Genomic DNA, 22,212 nt, shown 5'->3' with positions numbered 1-22,212 from the left:
CATATTCACAGTAAGATATAGGCTTCAAGACAAAAAGAAGTTCAAATCTGCATTTAGTATTTCATTGTTAGTAATAATACTGAGAATTGGCTTGAAACTATTACACACACACACACACACACACACACGGATAAAGTGATTATGTTAAAGTCATTAGGAAAAATTATTTTCAGTGTTAGAGGAAAGAGATTATAATATACTCAAGAAGTTCGGTAGCAATGTAAAATTTTTAAAGTTGAAGTACAAATATTAGTGTAAACTCACTTTTTCTCTTTTGTTTTTTAAAAAAATAGCCCAGAAAAAAAGACACCTTGGAACAATGAGCACTGCTAGTGTCCTAATGGTGGTCTCCGGATACCATTTTCCTTTCAAAGGAACCAGGATCCTTGTGGACATATGGCTGATCCAGGTGGAGGGTAGGAAATGTGTACAAACAGCAAGGCATCTATTGTCATGTCAAAAACCTCAAAGATTGCTTAGGAAGTGTCAAATGAACTAATTCAAAGGGGATCCCAGGGGCCAAAGATGGGATATTTGGAACATCAAAAGGAATAATGGCTGCAATGGATTAAAGCCCATAAAACTTATTAAAAGAAAAACATAAGTTTTCATAATAATATTTTTTTAAAAAATATACTGGCCACTATAAAGATTTGCTAGACTATAATTTTTTACTCTGAAAATTGGTAAATGAAGAGAGAGAATTTTAAAAAAATATTGCTTTTCTTATTCTCTGGCCAAATAAGAAACTGGGCATTGATTCTTGGTGAATTGATTTAGAGCAATTCAAAGAGACGGAGAGAAAGATTTGCAATTTACTTTGAACATGAACACAGCTCCACAATACCTTATTACTGTCCCCTACCCCAGAACATTTCTGCTACTTCACTCTTATGATTAAGACTAAAATAGCTCCCTCTTAAATTTTCATTTGCATGTATTTTTTCTCTTAGCAGGTGGAGTTTTTAAAAATGACTTCAAGTTGCCACTCTAAATTAGGTTCAACGCAGTTTATTTTAAACGAGACAACCTAATGAGACATTTCAACACAGATGTCAAAACAGACAAGGGAGAAAAGGTAACTTTTACTGAGCATTTACTATAGACCAAATGCTTTAAGATACAATTATCTCTCTTATTTATTTATTTACTTATTTGTAGTAGTTCTGGGAAATAAGCATTCATTTTACAAATGAGAAACTAAGACTTAGTGTGGTTTACATCCAGTTAAGTGACAGGCCTGGGATTCAAAGAGGAGTTTGTGGACCATATTGGGCCACTCCCAGCAAAAGAAAACAAACAATGTCAATAATGATCCCAGCCTATAAGTGCCAAAGTGATGAAGTGGTTAATAACACCCCCCTGTAAGAAAGTAATATAATTCTACAGGGGATGTGAGAAAAATGTTTATTTGGTACATGTAGCCTTGAAAAAAATTATTGAATCTATGATTTTAGAGCAAGAAGAAATTATGGAATTCATTTGTTATTGTTTTCTTAGATTAGAAAACAGACCTAGAGAGAAAAACTAAAAAGCCTGAAGTTCCAAAGTGGATTAGTGTCATGAAGGCAGAGACCTATGGGCTGCTGTAGCCCCAGGAATTGCTGTGGCTGTGACTCTAGCAGGCCTGGAATTAGCCTGAGCTGTCCTGCTGATTAAGACAATGTATCTGAAAGACACTGTCGAGTTGATTAATAGTGTTTGTTACAGTTTGGATCCTGACTGTCCCCCATCAGCCCAGTGTTGAAGGTTTGGTCCCCTGCTGTGGTGCTATTGGAAGCCCACAGGACCTCTGAGAGGTGGGCTCTGGTGGAAAGAAGTTAGGTCATGGAGAGTATGACCTTGCACTGGAGTAAGAGTCCCTGGCCCTTTTCTGTCTCTCTCTCTGTGTATCCTGACAACCACAAGGTGCACAGACCCCCTCCACCCACATACTCTTGCTATAATGTACTACCTGGCCACAGTCCCTAAAGGCATAGAGTCAACTCACCGTGGACTGAAACTCTGAAACCATGAGCCAAAATAATCCTTTTCTCCTTATAAGTTAATCATCTCAAGGTATTTTGTCAGAAGAAATAGAAAGTCGACTAACACAGTGTTGCTCTCTAACCAGGGGTCAGACAGTGTTTGGATGATTGGTACCAGCTGGTTGATACTGGTTATTAATAGAAATGAGCATGATGATTTGTTCCTGAGCTCACTAAGTCCCCTGAAGAATTCTACTATTGAGGCTCATTGCATAGCAAGAACCAAAGCGACACAGAAAATATTTTAAAATATAAACAGAAGTTTTAAAATATGAAAGACTCCATCCAAGACACCATTTTGGACTAAGTGAGTCCAGGGTGCTCCATGCTTCACGGTGCCTGATAGAAGACAGAAAGTGGTGCTGTCACTCAAACCCTTCTGAGGGGAACTGAAGCCTGCCTCTTGATAAGCCATAGCTGTGGCTGCCAAGTGCATCCTCACTTTAATGCCATCACCATATAGTAGTAACCCATCCTTCAATGTCTTCATGTCATTATGGGTCCTCTGAATCTTCTTTAGTAATTGAACCCTGTTTCACTACCATCTTTCATGTACTGGCTAAGAACCTGCCACATGATGAGCCCTCAAACATTTCTTAAATTAATTGATGAATAACAAAGAAAAGAGAATCTGAGTATCCTGACACTGTCCACTATAACCTTTATAAAAGTTCTCATTAGCATTGAAGAAAAACAAATGTAATTCAGTGTGATAAATATCTCTCTGCCCAAAAGACAAAGAGCCTATAATTGTCACTTTTACTTCCTAACAGCCTCTTTTCCCATCAAGACTGATTAAAGTTATGTAAGTGAGACGATTCCAGCAGCTGCTACAGAATGTGGGTTTGCAAGGACTGTCCCCTTCTCTTGCAGAGCACTCTGGATTTCAGTGTGGTACTAGCAAAGGTGTCAGAGTCAAAGGTCATCATCTGACCTTGGAAATGGCTAGTGATGCTAAAGCACATCCATAACTACAAGGAAAGCTTAAGTTCAATGTTAAAAAAGAAAATTTAGGGGTAGAGATATAGCTCAATAGTACAGCACTTGCCTAGCATACGTGACCCCTTGGGTTCAATTTCCAGCACTGGAAAAAAAAACTGCATATATTTATAAAAATTAGTACAAAATCAATTTTTAAAACTTCCCTTATAAAATGGAAGAACTAGCATAGAAAAGATGTTGATGCACTCAGAAGAATGAAAGCACATTCACAGATCTCTTGCATCTAAAGATAGAGGGATTCCCAAAGTCTGCAATTTGAGCTGCACAGAGCCGGCTCGAATATCATTGACAAAACCAGAAATCAGTAGCTGAAGACAGATGGCAAATATTTGGTTATTTAGGCAATAATAAAAAGGACAGTCATTTTCTAAAAAAAAATTACACCCTGTATATAAAAAAATAATCACTGTAGCACAGAAATAATTATCTTGATTACTCTATCATGGAAAAGCAAAACAGAATTTTCCAAGGCTACATTAAGACACACTAAAATCTAACTCTATGATTCTACACGCCAAACTAGGAGATCCCAAGCAAAGGTATGCTGAAAAATCACAGGCTATGAAAACTAAGGTTGTTGACCATGACTCAGCAGCAGGGGCAGCTGGAGAATTAAATGGAAGGACAATATTAAAACCACCAGAATATTGTTTCTTGGAAATAATGAAAAAAATGAATGAAATGATAATACATCTGTTATAATACTACAAGTAAAATCATGAATTGATATATTAATACTCCAAGGAATACAGAATTCTAACATCCATGGCTCTACCACTTACTATTTTGCCTTCAAGCAAGCAACTCAAACCTCTCTGGACCTTGGTTCCCCATCTGGAAATGGGCATAATTAATAATATTTACTGCATAGGCATTAAGTATATCAATTAAATCATGTTATCCGTATAAAAATGCTTAGTGTCTTAGTAAATAATAAGCATAAGCAGTTATTTTATTATCACCATTATTATTACAGAAGTTTCATTCTCAGACCTACTAAAGCTGCCTGACTTTAAAAGTAAGGTATCATCCACATAAATAATAAACAATAATTTTCTCTCCTATAATTTATTATTGTTATATTTTCCCATTTATATTGCTGAATCTAGTTGAGGTTAGGTAAGCTTTAGAGCCAATTAGTATCCATGACTTTATTTGTTCCTTACATCAACATTGACAGGGGAGAGCTTATCCCCATTGGACTGAGTGTATGGAGTAAGTAAAGTGTCCAAAGCCATGAAGCTAGTAACCGGTAGCAACAGGATTCAGGGCCACACTGTCCAATCCCTACTTGAAGACTTTTCCCATCATTACAGTCTTTTCCAAAATATCAACTTCATAATATTTCATTCCAAGCTATAAATGTGACCCTAAGTAGATCAGCAGGAAGACCATGAATGGGAAGTCTACTGTGGCACAGATCCACTGTCATATAGACACATACGCAGGAAGATGGACATGGGCTTGACTGTGTTTGCAGTGATGACCTCATCAAACATTAGTATCATCATTTCCCACTAGGGCAAAGGTGTCCCCCAAAGGGATTTCAGTGTGTGTGGTCAAGTGACATGGAAGGTCCCTGAGAGATTTCCCACCCCAAAATGTCAGAAAGCAACTCCCACCCCACACCATCCCCTTGCCTTCCCAGTCCCCTGCATTTATGACCTAGGGATGAACTGCTCATCTTTCTCTCTCTGGCCAGAGCAAGTCTTATTTTATCCTCCCCTGTTGCTTTGACTTGGCCTAAGCTGTCCTCCACAGGTAATAAACGCCTTTCCTCCCAACACCAAATGGGAAAATCTGACTTTTAAAAAAAAATCCTGATTAAAAGGCATTTGATCCATGAAAAGCACCTCAAGCACACCACCCCAACATCCAAAATCATCTTTGCAGCCCAAATCTTCTATTTGTTTATTTAATCAGCTTTCCCTGGCACATTTCTCGAACTTTCTCTCTCCTCTCAGTTATATCAGCAGCTCAATGCCCTGATTCAAGTCTTTGCAGTTATTCAGCCATACACAAGGTCTAGGGCTGGTGCTGGATGACCAAATGAATGACAGTGATCAATGTCCTGTCTTGTGTCTGGGGCTTCCTCTCTATTGTTCATGAGCAAATCACTATGGAGGATTGAGGTATTTATCCAGATAATTTTAAAAAATGAAATGAGAGGCTCAGGATGTGGCTCAGTGATGGAACATTATCTAGCATGGCTAGGCCCTGGGTTCAAACCCCAGTGCTACAAGAAATATGAAAAGTGGCTTGGACTCAAAAACCTTATCGGATAAGAAATTAAAACTATTGTCAAGTCTTTTCAGATAAATTTCTTAATTTTCTATTTCACCCTACATACATAGGAAAGGATTCCGAGAACAAAAGATCACAACTTAAATAAGTCCTTAAAAAAGAAAAAAATCTATATTCAGAGAAAAGTAAGAAGGATTCACCTGATAAAAATTCAGAAAGAAATAACAGGAACTTTAAAAAGAACTATCATCCCTGTTGGATCTTACTATAACAGGCCACCTGCTGCTTTTGATCAATCTGATATCTTTTGCTGTTATTATTTGTTGTCTGTCTGGAAAGGAAGGAGAGAGTGTGTGAGCTGGGATGGAGAAGACTTAAAGAAAGCACAGTAAACTACCACACGTTTCACAAACTGCATTGGCAAGAATGAAGGAAGGAAAGAAGAGAGGGAGGAACAGAGGGAGGAAAAAAACTGCTGACTACAAAACGAGAATGGAATTGTCACTTTGTGATATCGCTCCTGTCACCCTGAAGTTGTATCAGGGTATGAACAGTTAGCCTCATTCAATCCTGCTCGCTCCTGACCAGGTAGTTGATTGCTGCCTTGAACATATCACCACTGGGAACTCTGTGGCCAAACACCCCAGTTCCAGCTGAACACTATTCCATTATTCTACAATGAACTATCTTTCTAGCCTTTGTCTCTGCCAATAATTAAGACATGGCTTTGGACAACGTACACCCAAGAGGCTTCAATTCCTGTCTGGCTCAGCATAGGACCCATGCCCCAGTAGCCCTGGAGGTCAAAATAGCACCTTAGGAGGGAAGTGGGATCATCTAGACGGCTCTGCTCCTTAGTGTGGTTGGAATAGGGCATGAAGGATGGCTTCCCCATGTGCGTCCTGATACAGACTGATCATAAGAAAGATGCCTATGAATAAAGTCTCAGGGTCAAATAAATCTGGAAAGAGTCTGGTCTGAATCTTCCTCTGAGAGCTTCACAATGCCTACAGGCATAATAAGGGGGACAAAAAGACTTGCAGCAAAGAACTCTGTAATATGTCACTTAACCCAGCAAATCCCAAATTTATTTTACTCCAAAACTTCTTTCCAGTAACATCTTTTAACGTTGAAATTTAATTTGGGAAATGCTTGAAACTACACTTAACAGATAGTGGCTTAGAGTCTAAGTTGTAAGGCTTTGAGTGCAGAATCTGACCAAGAATTCTGGCAAAATTTTGTTGCTCAGCTGAAGAGTTAAACTAGAAACAGGTGGTTTCAACTTTTTGAAAACAAAACTGGAAAATCATCTGGAAATTTTACTTTATTATTATAGGAGAACTATATTTTTGAAACCAAGATAGAGAAAATGAGAATGAGATACATACTTTGTGATATTGCTTCATATTTACAACAGTAAATATGCTTCACACTTGCAATGATCCATAGCAGTATATTCTATTTAAAATGATTTTCAATCAGGGACCTACAACCCAATTTTATGTCTTTATGTGGGAAAAATGAAGCAGAGAGCAAAGCAATTACCCAAATATTCCAAATCAACTTCTCTTTCTACAACGATAAAATTGTGCCTGTTCGTTTTCAAATAATTTAAGCTTACTATGTTTGGGAGCCCAAGTTATCTGGAAAGTTATCATTATTTCATACTGTTTAAATATACTTTATTAATATATTGAGCCTTTAGGAAGATACAGTCAAGGACTATCTTTAATATGACTAAGGAAATATCTAGAATATTATATAACATAGTACAATGAAAATTCCCCAATACCTGAGAATTAATGTTCCCATATTTGTAGTTCTAATATATTCTAGGAAAAGATTTGAATACTCAGTATCATGAGTACCTGTATCAGAGATTCCTAAAAACTCAATCCACCCAAAAATAAATCAAATAACATAAAATTTATAAATTTACTGTTTAACTTCAAGTATTTCCAGTAACTCAATTAAAATCTGTCCACATTTATGAAGGGAAAATCCCAATCGCATGGAACTAATCTGTATTTCAGATTACCAATTTTTTAACTTAACACTTACCAAATTTTTCAAAATACTTTTTAAGACCCAGGCCAACCCATAAAAAGATTTATTCAAATTAAAATTTGGGTGCTGTTGCCTATTTCATTTTTTTAAATTGAGGACCATAAACACATAAATATGTTAAATTCTCCCTTTTCCAGAATACAGCTGGTAAATATGTCACACAGTAATACAATAGGAATCACAGAAAACACATTCCAAAGGATTTCCTCTGGCTAAAATCTTGGAGGACAGGAAGCTGATAATGAACTTGTTAGATTGAACTTTTCTCTTGACTCATCCCATTTCAGTCTAGTGGTCAAAATGACCATGTTTTCAAGTTGCCCTCACGGCAGTGCCTTACCAGTGTAGATGCTGGCATTGGAAGCTGGGATACCAAACTGTGACTCGATGAACTTGGGAATGAAGGTAATGAAAGCAGTTACAATGGCACTCTCAGCTGTGTATGACAAACTCACAAAAAGGAATGTCATGTTGCTTAAGATCCTGACAGCTGCTCTTGGTAGGTCTACAAAATGACAAAAATGACAAATGAATGTTATAAACAATGGATGGAAAACAAAATAAAACTGAATTGTTTTTGAAATGAACTGCAAGTAGCTGTTCAGCAATATTTGCCACACAAGAGAATAAAAACAGAAAGATCTGATGACGACTCGAAAACAACCCCTTGGTTCAATAGAGTTGGTTTTGGTTTGATGTTTTAATTATCAACCAGAATAAGGAAATAACACACCTACCACCATATTCATACACAGATATCCTTACAAGCAATACCCAACCTGTGACTCCTATTTCAAAATCTGTTTAAATTACTTGTGTTTTTTTATTGATTGAAGACAGTTATTTTCCATGAAGACCTCAGAGTCCATTAAATGTGGGAATTACCTGCAGATCAGTCCTAAATTAGGGTTACCAGTTCCCCCAACTATCATGCCCCTTACAACATGCATTTCTAAGTCGCCATATTGTTGACCTCACATTGAAGATGCCCACAGCTGAGGAACAGGAAGGTGATGTCAGGCACCTGGTTCTCCAGCCTCACTTAGGAAATAATCATAGCTAAAGAAGCTCAAAAGGACAAGGCCATCAGATCAGATACTTCCAGGTACTTTGCACTGGAAAACAAAGAACCATGATCTCCCCCAGGGGAAGGAGAGCCCAGAGATGGTGGCTTAGCACCTACTGGACCACCCCTCACGAAGGAGGAAAAAAAGCCTCATCCTTAAGTCTAGACATTTATTTCACAGAACTTGCTCCAGCTACATAAGCAAGTATTTTTATTGCAGCATTGTTTACAATAGAAAAAACTAAGGGGGTCAAAGGTGCATCAATGGGAAACGTTTAAGTAAATTAGTTATATAATGGAGTACTACAGAGTAGTTTAAAAGGACACAGAGCTGCATGTACTAGCACAAAAGAATTTCAAGAAATGTTGTTATTAATGATTAAAGCAAGCTGCAGAAAATGTACATACATATATAGTGTCACAAAAATCAAACAAATCAAACTAATGTATTTATATGTGGCCAAATATATACTTCTCCAATGCGTCAAAATGCATTCTCCTGTCACATATAACTAATTAGAATAAATTTTTTTAAATTAAATATATATATAAATATATATATAAATATATATATATATTTCTCAATATATATCATACAAAACTCTTAAGGGCTTAACTTGTATGAACAGGACTGAATTGGGAAAGATAAGAATGAAATGAAATTCTGTGTATATGTTTTGTATTTTTTGCATGTTTATAATGTGAATTAATGCACATTTAGGTAATTTTTACATTTCTTCATGGAAAAAATAAGTTGCACTATTTTTGACAAAGTCATCTCAGAGAATAGTTATCCCCTTATGCTCCAACACAATACAGTGATTTCATTAAAAATGGACAACTTTCATTGAAACTGTAATCCATAGCCTCTTTTTCATCAGAATCTAAAATTAAAAAGCCAAGACTATTTGCTATAATCGTTTACAAATTTAACATTCTAAATCTTAATTCAATTTTTAAAAGTTTAGCATTTTGAAAGAACAATGAAGCTGCATACTTTATTTTTTAACATGGACAAACACACCAGAGAATAAAGCCTTTCATATTACTAGCCAATACTTTCTTGCAAACACTAGATTAAAATATCATATCCAAAATTTTAAAATTAGAAAGTTTAGAAATTAGAAAAAAATTGAAAAATTACCTGTCTACATTTAAAGATTAACATTAAGTTTAGTTGATATATTTAAAGCCAATGTGTTGAATCGAAAACATCTGGGAGAAATATAAAATAAAAAAATTTAATACAAAAAATATGTATCCCATACATATTCTGAAAGATACCAGTTATACTAAACTGGTTTTCCATTTAGACCCACCTGATACAATAAAAATGTAGTTTCAAACATAATTCAATAGAAATAGGCTTTGGTTCTCTTCTCTTTCATTAAAAAACAAGGTCTGCTTTTTATTTAAGTAGAATTTAGAAAAGTTCAGACTTCCAAAAACTCTACGTTAGCAGTGCTGGGGATTGAAGCCAGGGCCTGGTGCATGCTGGTGCTCTACTCAGCTACCTCCCCAGCCCAGATTCCTTCTTTCTTCCACCTTCCTCGACCAATTTATTGGGGCTGGAGCTTTCAGCCTGCATGCCCTGCAGGAATGGAGGGCGCAGGTCCAGGGTTGTACCTTCAAGTGGTGGCGCTGAGTGTTTTCTTACATACAGAGAGACTGAGCAAATAATTACAGAGTAATGGGAGTCTGCTTTCCAACTGCTAGAAGAAGGAGTTACAAATACTAAAGAGTAGACAGTTCAATATCAGTTTGGAGCTGGAGATATTGTTATGAAGCAATTAGGCAGATAAATAAATAAATAAGATGATTAGATAGATAAGACAGATTATATAGATAGGCTAGATAGATACATAGAATAAATTGATTGACAGGTGATAGATGATAGATATGTGTGCACTTCCCAACTCTGTGTGCTAACAGGTCTTAGAAGTAATCACACTCTGATAGAAATGAGTTCATCCTGTACTAATTTCTTGGTTTCTAACAATCATTTTCCACTAACAGGAACCAGAGAAATATCTAACTTCAGAATTGAAGCAGAGAACAAGCAAGCTGAGCTTGGGAAATCTTCAACAAGAAGTAAAGAAGCCAGGCACAGTGATTCACACCTGTAATCCCAGGGACTCTGGAGGCTGATGTGGAAGGATCATAAGTTCAAAGCCCAGTTTCAGCTACTGAGCAAGGCCCTAAGTGATTTAGCAAGACCTTGTCTCAAAATAAAAAAATAACAAGGGCTTGGGATGTGGCTCAGTGATTAAGCACCCCTGGGTTTAATCCCCAGTGGCAACCTGGGAGAATCTGAACTCAGTAGATGATAAAAGCAATCAGTGAAAATCTAATAGGAACAAGATACAGTCAATCCTCATTATTTGTAGATTTCATATTTGCAAATTCACCCACTATTAAAATTTCATTGTAGCCCCAAAATTAATACTTAAAAGCACTTTTACAGTCATGCTCAGGGTGGCAAAAACTTGAGTTGTCCGACCTATCCGTTGGGCTGGGCTGAAACATACTTTTCCACCTTATTGTTTTAGCTTTCATCTAGTAAGTGAGGATCCTTTTCACAGTACAGCATCCCATCTTTCTTTTGCTTTCTGTTGGTGACTTGCTTTTTAAATGTTACCAAGGGTAGTGCTGCCATGCTGTCTCACGTTCCTAAGCACAGTGTCTGCAAGGAGGAGAAACTGCATTTGTTAGAGAGACTTCCTTTAGGCAAGAGTTACAGTGCTGTCAGTGGTGAGCTCAATGCTAATGAACTGACATATATATATATATATGTAGTGACAGGAACCCACTCGTGTCTCCCTGGGAATGATGTTTCAGTATTCACTAATTGGGGTTCATTGTTAACTTGGTAGAACAAAATTGTTGCAAATAATCAACTCACTTTATAAAGCTTCAAAATAGTTCCTAACAAAGTATTCATAGATTATTTTTTGACTAATAATTACCTGGTACTTATTAACTTAAGCAGGGAGAAAACAAGCAAATGCAATTCTATCCGGTGATCAAAGTTAACCTGATTATGGGGTGAATTAATACCTTCTGCCTCTGTTACGATGCATTAAGAATGGCATCATTTGGGTGGTAGGCCTATAAAACTACAAAAATCAAGAAAGGACATCAAACCTAAACTTCATTCTATGAAGTTAATGGTTTTTACATTTTAAAAAGATCAAGGTTATGCAAGACAAGGAAAGATGAGAAACTGATATAGACCAAAGGAGAATAAAAGACACAAAAACTAGAAGCCAGGTGCACCAGCACACACCTGTAATCCCAACTACTCAGGAAGCTGAGGCAAGAGATTCACAAGTTCAAGGCCAGGCTTGAACTCAGCAAGACCCTGTCTCAATTTTTAAAAAAAAAAAAAATTTAAAAGGCTGGGGATATAGCTCAATGCATGAGGCCCTAGGTTTAATCCCCAGTACTGCAAGAAGGAAGGAAGGAAGGAAGGAAGGAAGGAAGGAAGGAAGGAAGGAAGGAAGGAAGGAAGGAAGGAAGGAAGGAAGGAAGGAAGGAAGGAAGGAAGGAAGGAAGGAAGGAAGGGGAGGGGAGGGGAGGGGAGGGGAGGGGAGGGGAGGGGAGGGGAGGGGAGGGGAGGGGAGGGGAGGGGAGAGGAGAGGAGAGGAGAGGAGAGGAGAGGAGAGGAGAGGAGAGAGAAGAGAAGAGAAAAAAACTAACACACATGGCCCTGGACTGGATCTTGGAAATAAAGAACGTTATTGGAAGCAATCAGCAAAATTTGAGTGGGGCCTATAGTTTGGATGTCAGCATTGGTTCGATGTTAATTTCCCACTTTTTGTTGCCCAGTGATACAGGAAAGTATCCTTATACTTAGGAAACACAGGAAAGTATTGGGAGCAGGAAAACATTGTTCTGTGACTTCTCAGAAGTGTTAATGGTTAAGAAATCATTATAGGGTATAGGATAACTGGAGCTCAATGGGCTATTATTCTTCAGCCTCTATGTAAATTTAAAGTTATTTCAAAACATCAAGTTTAAAAAATTAAGTTAGCAAATTATTTGCTAAATCTACAACTCTACAACCAAATACCTAATTTTTATGCTGCAGGATATATTTTAGATCAGTTTCTCGGTGTCATTTATAATTGTGTCCTTATAAAATCAAAGACGTAATAAAAAGCATGGTGAAGGAGAGGTGATGAGATAATGATGGTGAATATCATTTTTGATCATTTAATGCTAAGAAATCTTATAAATTCAATGATGAGGGCAGACTGACAGACCAAGAAATGCCTTTAAACAGTTGTACGCAGGAATAAAATTCCATTCAAAGCACCAAATTCAAGAGAATATAGTATAAAGAGGATTATACTTAGAAATTGCTTTTAAAATAAGTGTTAATTGCATTGGCAGATCCTTTGCTCCTTCAGCACAGACATCAGCAGCAGTGCCAGCGACCCCATCATCCTGTGCACCTGGACCAAGTGTTAACATTGTACTTCAATCACAACAGGGCTTTGTGGAGACACATTTGGTGTGATCCCTCCCAGTAACCTTGCAAACCTTTATTAAAGTTTCAGAAAATCTGGTTTGCATGGTGTGACAGCAATTCTTGATAAGGGACGGTATTGACAAGAGACTGAATCTGTCATATGAGGGCAGCAACCACAATTAATTCTTCTCCAAAGCGATGGAAATCACACTGTGATAGGAAGCAGCAGATATTTGTGTCTGTTATTTTTTGACCCCTAGGCCAACATGCACCAGCATACGTGAAAGTTTTTATGCTCATTCATAAAAAATAAATCTACATTTAAGGTATCTATTAGTCCAAAGTCTTTGGAAGAATAACATTTTAAACAAGCATCCTTTCCAGCAAATCAGAGAGATTCAGCCATTTTCAAGGGGGCAGAGAGATAAACTTACTGAGAGGTTATTTAGTGAGAAATGCATCCCATGGCGGAGAGGAATCTTATAAGAACCCATCACGTGAATGCCTCTCACCTGTGGTTCCTTATATAGAAGTTGCAAGGCTTTAATGATGTGCCCTGATACCCCACAGTGAGCTGACTGGACCAGGGGAGGGGGCTGGACTCAAAGGTGCATGCAGCCAGCAGGCAGGGAAGGCCAGGAGAGGGCTGGGCACCCCACATGAGCAGACAGGCCAAGCCCTTCACTTGCTTCCCTTAGAGTGTCTGCACTTAGGACATGCAGAGGAAGGATTGGGACAGCATGAATGTCTTGAATGAGAGACAAAAAACAAAAAACAAACAAACAACAACAAAAAAAAAAACTAGCAACAACCACAACAAAAGATATATTTGAAAAAGACTTTCCCACAAGGGGACTAACCACACATAAGAGAGAAAGGACCAGCTAACTATCAACTCCACCACATGCTGCAGGCCACGAGGAATGGGGCTCCCAGCTGGCCTTCCAGACTAATGTCCTGTGATTATCTGACCATGGGCTCTGTCCATGGCAGAAATCCTCGTCTCTGTGCTGTTTTCAGTCTCCCCCACCAGTGTCCTTGGCAAATGTCAGATTCATCCATATGGTTCCAGATTAGCATCCCCTCTTTTAGGGAGCTGTCCACAGCCCCTCCAGACATACCCCTTCTCTCCCACTTCCACTTTCAGGACACTTGGTCCAGTCATCCAGTCCAGTGTCACTGTGTGTGTGTTTACCTGCCTGTTCCCTTTAAGAGACAATAAGTGCTTCGAAGGCAGAACCTTGGTATATCTGTACGTATTTAGCTCCTGGCCTATGGTGGGCACTCAGAAAATAGACTTCAAAGGGTTTAGGGGCATAGCTCAAGGGAGAGCATTTGCCTCTTATGCTCAAGGCTCTTAGTTTAATTCCCAGCACCATACACACACACACACACACACACACACACACACACACATTTATACTTGGAATGCATTCATTCACTAATATTCTTTAGTACATCACAACAATAATTTGTACTAAAACAATCTATCTGTATATTTGTGAGAAAATGAAGTCGATTCCACAGATGAGCTATTTGATCCTGGGGACCAGATGGAGTATTTACAAAGTAAGAGTCACAAGATGAAGGGTGGTCCACAGTGGTAGACATACCGAAAAGCTGAAGGACATGATACATGATTCTTTTCAAAGTAAGGCTCTTTAAAGCTAAAGAATCCTTACCATTAAGGATTTCAGACAAAGAAAAATTAAAATTTAACAGGAGGAGGAATATAATATTCATTTATACAATATTTCATCTATTCAGGATGTCTGGGAAAGAGGCATTTCATGTGCTTAAATTTTTACATAACTGAAAAACTGCCTCTTGAAAGCATCCACATCTTAAAGTAGCTGATGCATTAACAGATATTACTAGACAATCCACAGCCCAATTTGACATCTTCTTTGGGATTCAAAATTGTAATTATGAAAACCAATTTCCCTATACTAATTAATTTTAGCATATTTTTAGCTTTCATTTATTTTCTGATTTTTTTTTTCCTGGTGGCTAGAAGATTCTTTCCCCATGGCTGTTGTTTGTGTGATGGTTTTTACCTGCTGATAGTCTCTTTCCCCATCAACTTATCTCTGTTATGTTCTTCTAGCATAAGCTATCACTTTTGTTCTTTTTATATTTTTTCCTAATCCAGATGGGGTAGAGTGTAACTTGTTTTATTGTTATGCCCAAAACATAAATTATTACTATGAAGGAGTTGACTAAATTGTATTACCTGGGAACTTATATTCCTTCCCAGGTATAAATTATATAAACATTAAATACCAAACAACATACTGAGCCCTCTTAATATTTTTTGTAATTTTCTGACACAGATGTCTTTAGATGTACTATCTCTTGTAGAGAAAAATTTTTTTTTCAAGGTTAGCAGCCCATGAAGTTTATTCACATAAAATACAGACCTTTCTAAGACAACTAACTGAGGTAAGAAGGAATAACATAAAATGAACTATTGTGTCTGTTTTGGGGGGGGTTGGTGGGGAGGGTAACTAAGAATTGAATCCAGGGGCCCTTTACCACTCTGCTACATCCCCAGCCCTCCTCGCCCCCTAGATATTTTTATTTTTTATTTTGAGACAGGGTCTCACTCCGTTGCTGAGGCTGGCCTTGAACTTGAGATCCTCCTGTCACACTGCTATGATTACAGGCATGTGCCACGTGCCTGGCACAATAAACTGTTTCAAAGTGAATAATCCAGTGGTGTTCAGTAGAGTCCCATGTGGAACCACCACCTCTCACTAGTTTCAAAATGCAAATGCTTTCCTACAATAAAAATTTAACTGTTTCATTTTCAGGAATAGGATTGGAATTTGCTTTTGTTTTAGTCTTTACATATTTAGTACTTTCTAAATTTTCTACCATGAACATATTTAACTTTTATGATCTTAAAAAAAAAGGAAAAACTTCAATTTTAAAAAGATATGGAAATGTGTCATTCCCCAGGAGAAATCTTCCCTGACTCAAGCAGCCAACCTATGAATTCTTCCTCTCCTTCCTCACCTTCCTTAGAATGTACATATCTCAGTTTTAAGAGTTAACATATTATTTGTATCTTTTTGAGATCTTTTATTTTCTTTTTGTCTCCCTTCCAGAGCTAGGACCATAACTTTTCATATATGTATCTTAAGTTCTTAGTCCTGTGATTTTTACTCAACAAAGATATTTCACAGAGAGAGGACAAAAAAAGAAAAAGAGAAACTTTCCTAAGATAGATACTGTCAGCCATCTACTCAACACTTAAAATGATATTTGGGGACCAATCTAGACCTTTCCTAAAAATCTTAGATTCTGTCATACCAGTGGCCAGTGGCTCAGGTGGCTGAGGCAGGAGGATTACAAGTTCAAAGTCAGCCTCAACACTTTAGTGAGGCCCTAAGCAACTTAGTGAGAACTTGCCTCAAAATATAAGAAAAAAAAAATAACAGGCTTGGTATTTGGCTTAGTGGTTAAGCACCCCTGGATTCAATCCCTGGTACAAAAAAAAAAAACTTAGATAATGCCAATTTCTCACATAAAAGAGCAATTGAACAAACAGATAAAAGGCAGCTTAAACGAATTAAAGTAAAACAAGGTATAAAATTCACATTGGACACAAAGAGACCAAAAGTGAAAGATGGAAACAACCCGTGTGGAAAATTGGTGCTATGTAAACAGTTGGTATTTTTATTGATATGTTATGAAATAATGCAATACCACCAAAATACAGGGTGCTTTTTTTTTTTAAGTGATTAAAAATTTTTTCCCCTTTTTTACTGGTGCCCTATAGATGTCCTAATGGTGGGGTTTGTTGTTCTGTATTTCTACATTCACACAATATAAAATGGCAATGTGGCCAATGTCTCTGCACAGTACTTCCCCTGTCCCTCTCCCCCTCCCTCCCCCACTCCCTTTCCTCTATTCTACTGCTCTCCCTTTGATTTTCAAGAGACCCCAACACACCTTTCTTTTCCTTCTTCCTCTCTAGCTACCACATGTCAGAGAAAACACAGCACCAAGGGGGCCTCTCTAAGGCGCAGAAAGCCCTCTCCAAGCAGGGGTAGGGAAGGTGGTGGGAACATGGCAGAAGCAGCTTCGGGTCATGGTGACAGTTGATTGAGGCCAGCGAAGGGATCCTCTGGCCACACAACCTAAGGTTCTACATTCATTGTGTCTTAAAGTCCTGCTGGCCTCAGAGAAGGCCCTTTCCAGGGACAGACAATTCTCAGAAGCAGCAAAGGGCTTTGTTGACAAGACAGCATCTGACATAAGCAAACCTACCAATCCCAAGTCGGTGGCGCCCACCACCACCTGGTCCAACTCTCACCCACCAAGCCATCACGCAGGGCCAGCTACCAGATCCCATATGTACCCCACTGTACCCCACTATACCCCCACCCTCACGGACATTACTCGAAGCAGCCAACCGCAAACAGCTTCCCAAGGAAACCCCATAAAGGATCTGGCCTCACTCCAACTTCCTCTCCTGACCAAACCTGGCGCTCCCCCTAGGGCCCTGGCATGGCATGGCCTGGCCCTTCTCTTGACCTTTTAGTCATGTTGACCTCTTAAGTCACCTCTCAGGTCTCTCTACAAATTAAAATCACCTGGGTATGACTACAGACCCGCTTCCTTTAACACCTCTCCATAAAAGTCCTTGATTCCCTTCTTTTAAAGTATTTAATTTTAACTCAAGTATTTAAAGTATGTAAAAATATTTCCCCTTAGGGCTAATCTTTTAAGCCAGTCTGATACATCAAAAGGCTGGTGGGACTATCACCCCATACCATAAAAACCTTAAGAACACCCTTGTGGCCAGCACCTGTGTTTTAGAGCAGGTAAACACTCCTGCCTGTGACTCAGGAGCATCAGACTATTTTTTAACCAGACCTTCTGGCAAAACCAGTCTCTCAGGGTGTTCAACCTGGCCAACACAGGACCCACACTGCACTCCCTTCCTGCTTGTTTATTATGAAACTAATTATGCCATGGGATATCCCAGATCCCAAGCCTCCACAAAAGTATTCCAAGTCCTTCCTGAACTTCAGAAGGCTCTGGTAAACAGTATCCCTGCTTGCCTGGAGAAGAGCAGAAGGAACTAGATGGCACTGATACATCACAGTCACCTTCCAGCTTAGTCGAGAGAGCCCTGAGCCACTTACCTACAGACAGGCGGGCAGAAAGGGCAGCAGTAGGGCCGAAATGCATCCTTAGTGGCTACTGGCCACAATACTTCCTGCTTATTTAAATCCAGCACTAGTGAGTATTTTCATGCATCTTTCTAAATGGCTACGACTTGATGAGTAACCCCACCGCTATTCTGTACTGATTCTGAAAAAAGATCTTTGCGGGGGATCTGGGGGGCAGGCCTGTTATCATTTACCTTGTGCCTCATAAGCTATATGTTCAAATGTAAAAGTTTGGCCTATCACAAGAAAACACACAGTGAAATAAAAGTAAAACAGAAATGAAATAAAGAATAGGAAACAGAGAAAACATAAACAGAGTAGGCCATGAAAACTGGAGAAAGGAATTAGTCTGACCCTAAGACTCTTCCTGAGCTTCAAATTTGACTGAGTTTCCTGGCCCCAAAGCAAAAAGTTCTATAATCATCGTGATCATAAATACAGAAACTTTCTAATTTCTTCACAGAAAACAAAGCTTTTCCTAACTCTCTGCTCTAAAGCAATGGCTGACACAGTGTAGTCCCTGGACCAACAGCATCAGTATCACCTGGAACCTGTTAAAATGCTAATTCTCAGGCCCCAGTCCCAATCCAGATCTCCTGATTCACAAGACTGTGGACTAAGGCCAGCAACCTGGGTCTTAAGAAGCCGTCCTGGTAGGGCTAACGTAGACTAAGTTTGAACCACTGTTATTAAGAGATGAAAGTTTATATGAAAGACACTGAGGAATGATCCTCTGATAGATATGGAGAATTCAAACATCAGCCTTCATTGAAAGCTGCAAACCTAAAACTGAAATGCAATTCAGAAAAGACAATATGCAAGAAGGCTAAGATAATGTGGGGCCCAGGCTTGTGGCTTTTGGTGGTCCCACTTTGCTGAGTCAAAAATTAGCCTTCATACAGCCCATGATATACTTGTTTTAAAACACCTAGCAAAGGGACATGTGCACTGGTGCTTAATATTCTTGGGAAACTCAAATTCAGAATTTATTCCTTCTGCCTCTCTCAAATATTGTCTGAAACCCTAAGACCATCTTCAGTACCTCCCCTTTTCTGTCATTCCCTGGCCAGTTGTCACAACCTACAGAAATGACCTCTTTCACAGATCACAGTGGCATGGCACACGCCTGTAATCCCAGCAACTCAGGAGGCTGAGGCCAAAGGACCACAAATTTGAGGCCAGCCTCAGCAACTTAGAGAAAGCTTAAGCCACTTAACAAGACCCTGTGTCAAAATAAAAAAATTAAAGAGGCTGAGGCTATAACGAAGGGTGGGGTTCAATCCCCAGTGCCACAAAAGAAAAATAAAGAAACAACCTCTGGGGTTGAGGTTGTGGCCCAGTGGTACAATAGTTGTCCGGCATGTGTGAGGCCCTGGGTTCAATCCTCAGCACCACATATAAATAAATAAATAAAATAAAGATCCATTTACAACTAAAAAAAGTAATTTAAAAAAAATGACTTTTATTAAAAAAAATAAAATAAATTTAAAAAAATAAATAAATAAATGGCTTTTTTCTTCCCTCCTCTCATTCAAGAATTCATTCATTAAATATTTATTGAATACTGGATTTTGGTATCCTAGAGGGGGTCCTGGGCCCAATGCCCCAGAGACACCAAGTGACAACTGTACATCATAGGTTATTGATGAGTGCTTAGGAGAAAAATAAAGGAGGGGAGGAGATAAGAACCATTGAAAGGGAGGTTGAAGGTTTTTTTTTTTTTTTCTTTTAATAGGGTGGCTAAGGAAGTCCTCACTGAAAAGTCCTCTTTGAATAATATATCAAAGAAAGTAAAGGGCTATAGGGAAAACATTGGCAGCATAGGAGTGGCAGGTGCAAAGGCCCTGAGATACAGACATGCCTGACACATTTGAGGACCAGCAATGAGCTCATCATGGTTGCAGCTGAGTAAACAAATTGACTGACAGGCGATGAGGTGAAAGAGATAATCAGCGTTAGGTCAGGTAGGTCCTGTAGGGAGGAGATTTTCTATAAATGAAAGAGGAGACCCGGAAGCTCTGAGCAATAGATCCCCCTTGCCACTGTGTGGAAATCCCCAGAAGTAGGCAGGGAAGATACAGGAAGACCAGGAGAGCAGGACTTTCCTACTCTTCAGGTCAAACCTCACTTGGGCTCTGTCCCAGCTTTCTTCAGGGGCCCCCTTCTTCCATTCTCCTCCTTACCTCCCCCCCTCATCTACCTCATCTACCTCTTGGAGTGCTTCCAAATGCCTGCCCACACTTTTCCTTCCAAAAAGGGAACCATCCTAGCAGGACATGGTAGTTCACAACTGTCATCCCAACTACGTGGGAGGCTGAGGCAGGAGGATCGATGGAGTCCAGGAATTTGAGGTCAGCCTAGGTGGCACAGCAAGATCCAAGGGTCATCTGAAGCCCCTCCTGCTCCAGGTAACCTTTCCTGATTCCTCAGTGAGTCCTCCACACCGTGTTTCTATCCTTTTTATGACCCTTAAAATATTTCCACCTGTATCGTCCTGTCGCCCTCGGTGGACTTCAAGCTCTCTGAAGACAAACATGGCTCCCTCATTTCATAATGGCCATGGCATGGAGAATGGAACCCTCCAGAAGAATGACTACACTCTTGAGTTTAGTGATGCTGACGTTATCCTGTCATGGACAAAAAATCTGTAACTTTCCATGATTTCTTTAATTTCAGTTCATGGCCTCAAGCTATCTTATCTAGTTAGGCTGTAAATATATCGCACTCTAACACCGACAAAACTCTAGCAGAAACGCACAATCTGTTATATTTTGTGCCAAATTAATAACACTAAGCAATTAAGCTTAAAAGATTTTTTTAAAAAAAGACAAAAAAGGAAAATTTTTCTTATGGTTCACTGTCACCAGAAGATGTCTATATAGAAAGATGCCCAGTTAAATTTGGAAGGCTTTAAAACACTGGACCTCAAACCACAGGAACACTGATCCGCTTAAATATTTTAAGTGTTTATTTTTATTGGTAGAATTTCGATAGAATCAATGTTAAGCTCTTTTTGGAAAGGTAATGCAGACACACTGAGAATTCAACTTCACCCTTTGTGGTGTATACACAGCCTTACTCCTGCATAATTTATAGTAAGAATCTGCAAACACTGAGTCAGATTTTCCCATCATCTGTCACGAAAATGTGGAAGCAGGAAGTGGAAAGTACAGGGTGTTTTCTTCCAGCATCTCAACAAAAGAACTTCCAAAAAGGGAACCATCCTAGCAGGCCATGGTGGTTCACGACTGTCATCCCAACTACTTGGGAGGCTGAAGCAGGAGGATCGATGGAGTCCAGGAATTGGAGGTCAGCCTGGGTGGCCCGGCAAGATCCCAAAATAGAACAAGCAAAAAGACAAAGGCATCTTTCTGTATAGCCCAAATAATTTTCTTCTTACAGAAGTGTATGTCACTAACCCAGCTAGCGTTCCACATCCTCTTTAAAATAGTTTGAATTGATGTCCAAATTTCACACACACAAAAAAAAACATGAAGACCAAAAGAAGCTCTGTTCCAGAAAACAGAAGGAAAAAGAGGATCTGAAACTCAAACTCAGATTGAACTCAAAATGAAACTTAGCAATCATTCTTTAATGTAAGATCTCAGCCATGTAATACAAATTATATCAATAGTGGAATAATCCCCAAGGATTTAATTTGTCCTTTTGAAAGTCAGATTCAATATTAGACTGTTACTTGGGGATGATATGCATTCCATACTCTAAAAGAAATCAATGTGTACAAGATAAATATGAATTAATTTTAAATAATGTAAATTGAATATTCCAAAATCGTCAGTATGTTTGAAGCATTGTTAGCAAAAGATTTTCGGCATAACCTCATTAAAGCAGTATTTCTTTCTAATGAGATAAAATGACGATTGAAGTTCCAGTCTAGATCTGATTAGAGAATCCAGCACAGACGGAAGTAATAAAATAGATCAGCTCTGAGTCCCAACCAGGAATTTTAGCCACAGAAGGGGGATCTATTGTCATAATCCAGGGACAGGGTGAAAAGGAGAATTTACCAGAAATACTAACTAGAAACTGATTTTACAAACCAGTAAGCCATTACCGTTCAAAGACTTCTCTTATTCTCTCCTGTATCAGAAAATATCCTGAACCATCAAATTCAGTGTAGAAAGGACT

The 22,212-nt window shown here is 38.7% G+C and overlaps 1 protein-coding gene across 3 annotated transcripts in view; it reads right to left on the bottom strand.

Annotated features, from left to right (window-relative positions):
• Slco5a1 (solute carrier organic anion transporter family member 5A1) overlaps positions 1–22,212 on the bottom strand; it is a 134,382-nt gene that overhangs the window by 45,490 nt on the left and 66,680 nt on the right. For 2 of the 3 annotated variants that reach the window (XR_005737841.2, XM_040293968.2), the window contains exon 5: positions 7,681–7,845. The exons of the other annotated variant lie outside the window; for it this stretch is intronic. Coding sequence is in view for 1 of the 2 variants with exons in the window: in XM_040293968.2 (XP_040149902.2) it covers positions 7,681–7,845 (165 nt within the window). In the remaining variant the exon portion in view is untranslated. The remainder of the gene's footprint in view (positions 1–7,680; positions 7,846–22,212) is intronic. 3 annotated transcript variants of the gene reach the window in all.

Source organism: Ictidomys tridecemlineatus, chromosome 7 (genome assembly GCF_052094955.1).
Source record: "Ictidomys tridecemlineatus isolate mIctTri1 chromosome 7, mIctTri1.hap1, whole genome shotgun sequence".
NCBI lineage: Eukaryota > Metazoa > Chordata > Mammalia > Rodentia > Sciuridae > Ictidomys > Ictidomys tridecemlineatus.
Note: the sequence above shows the minus strand (reverse complement) of the source record. Positions and strands in the feature narration are given on the sequence as shown.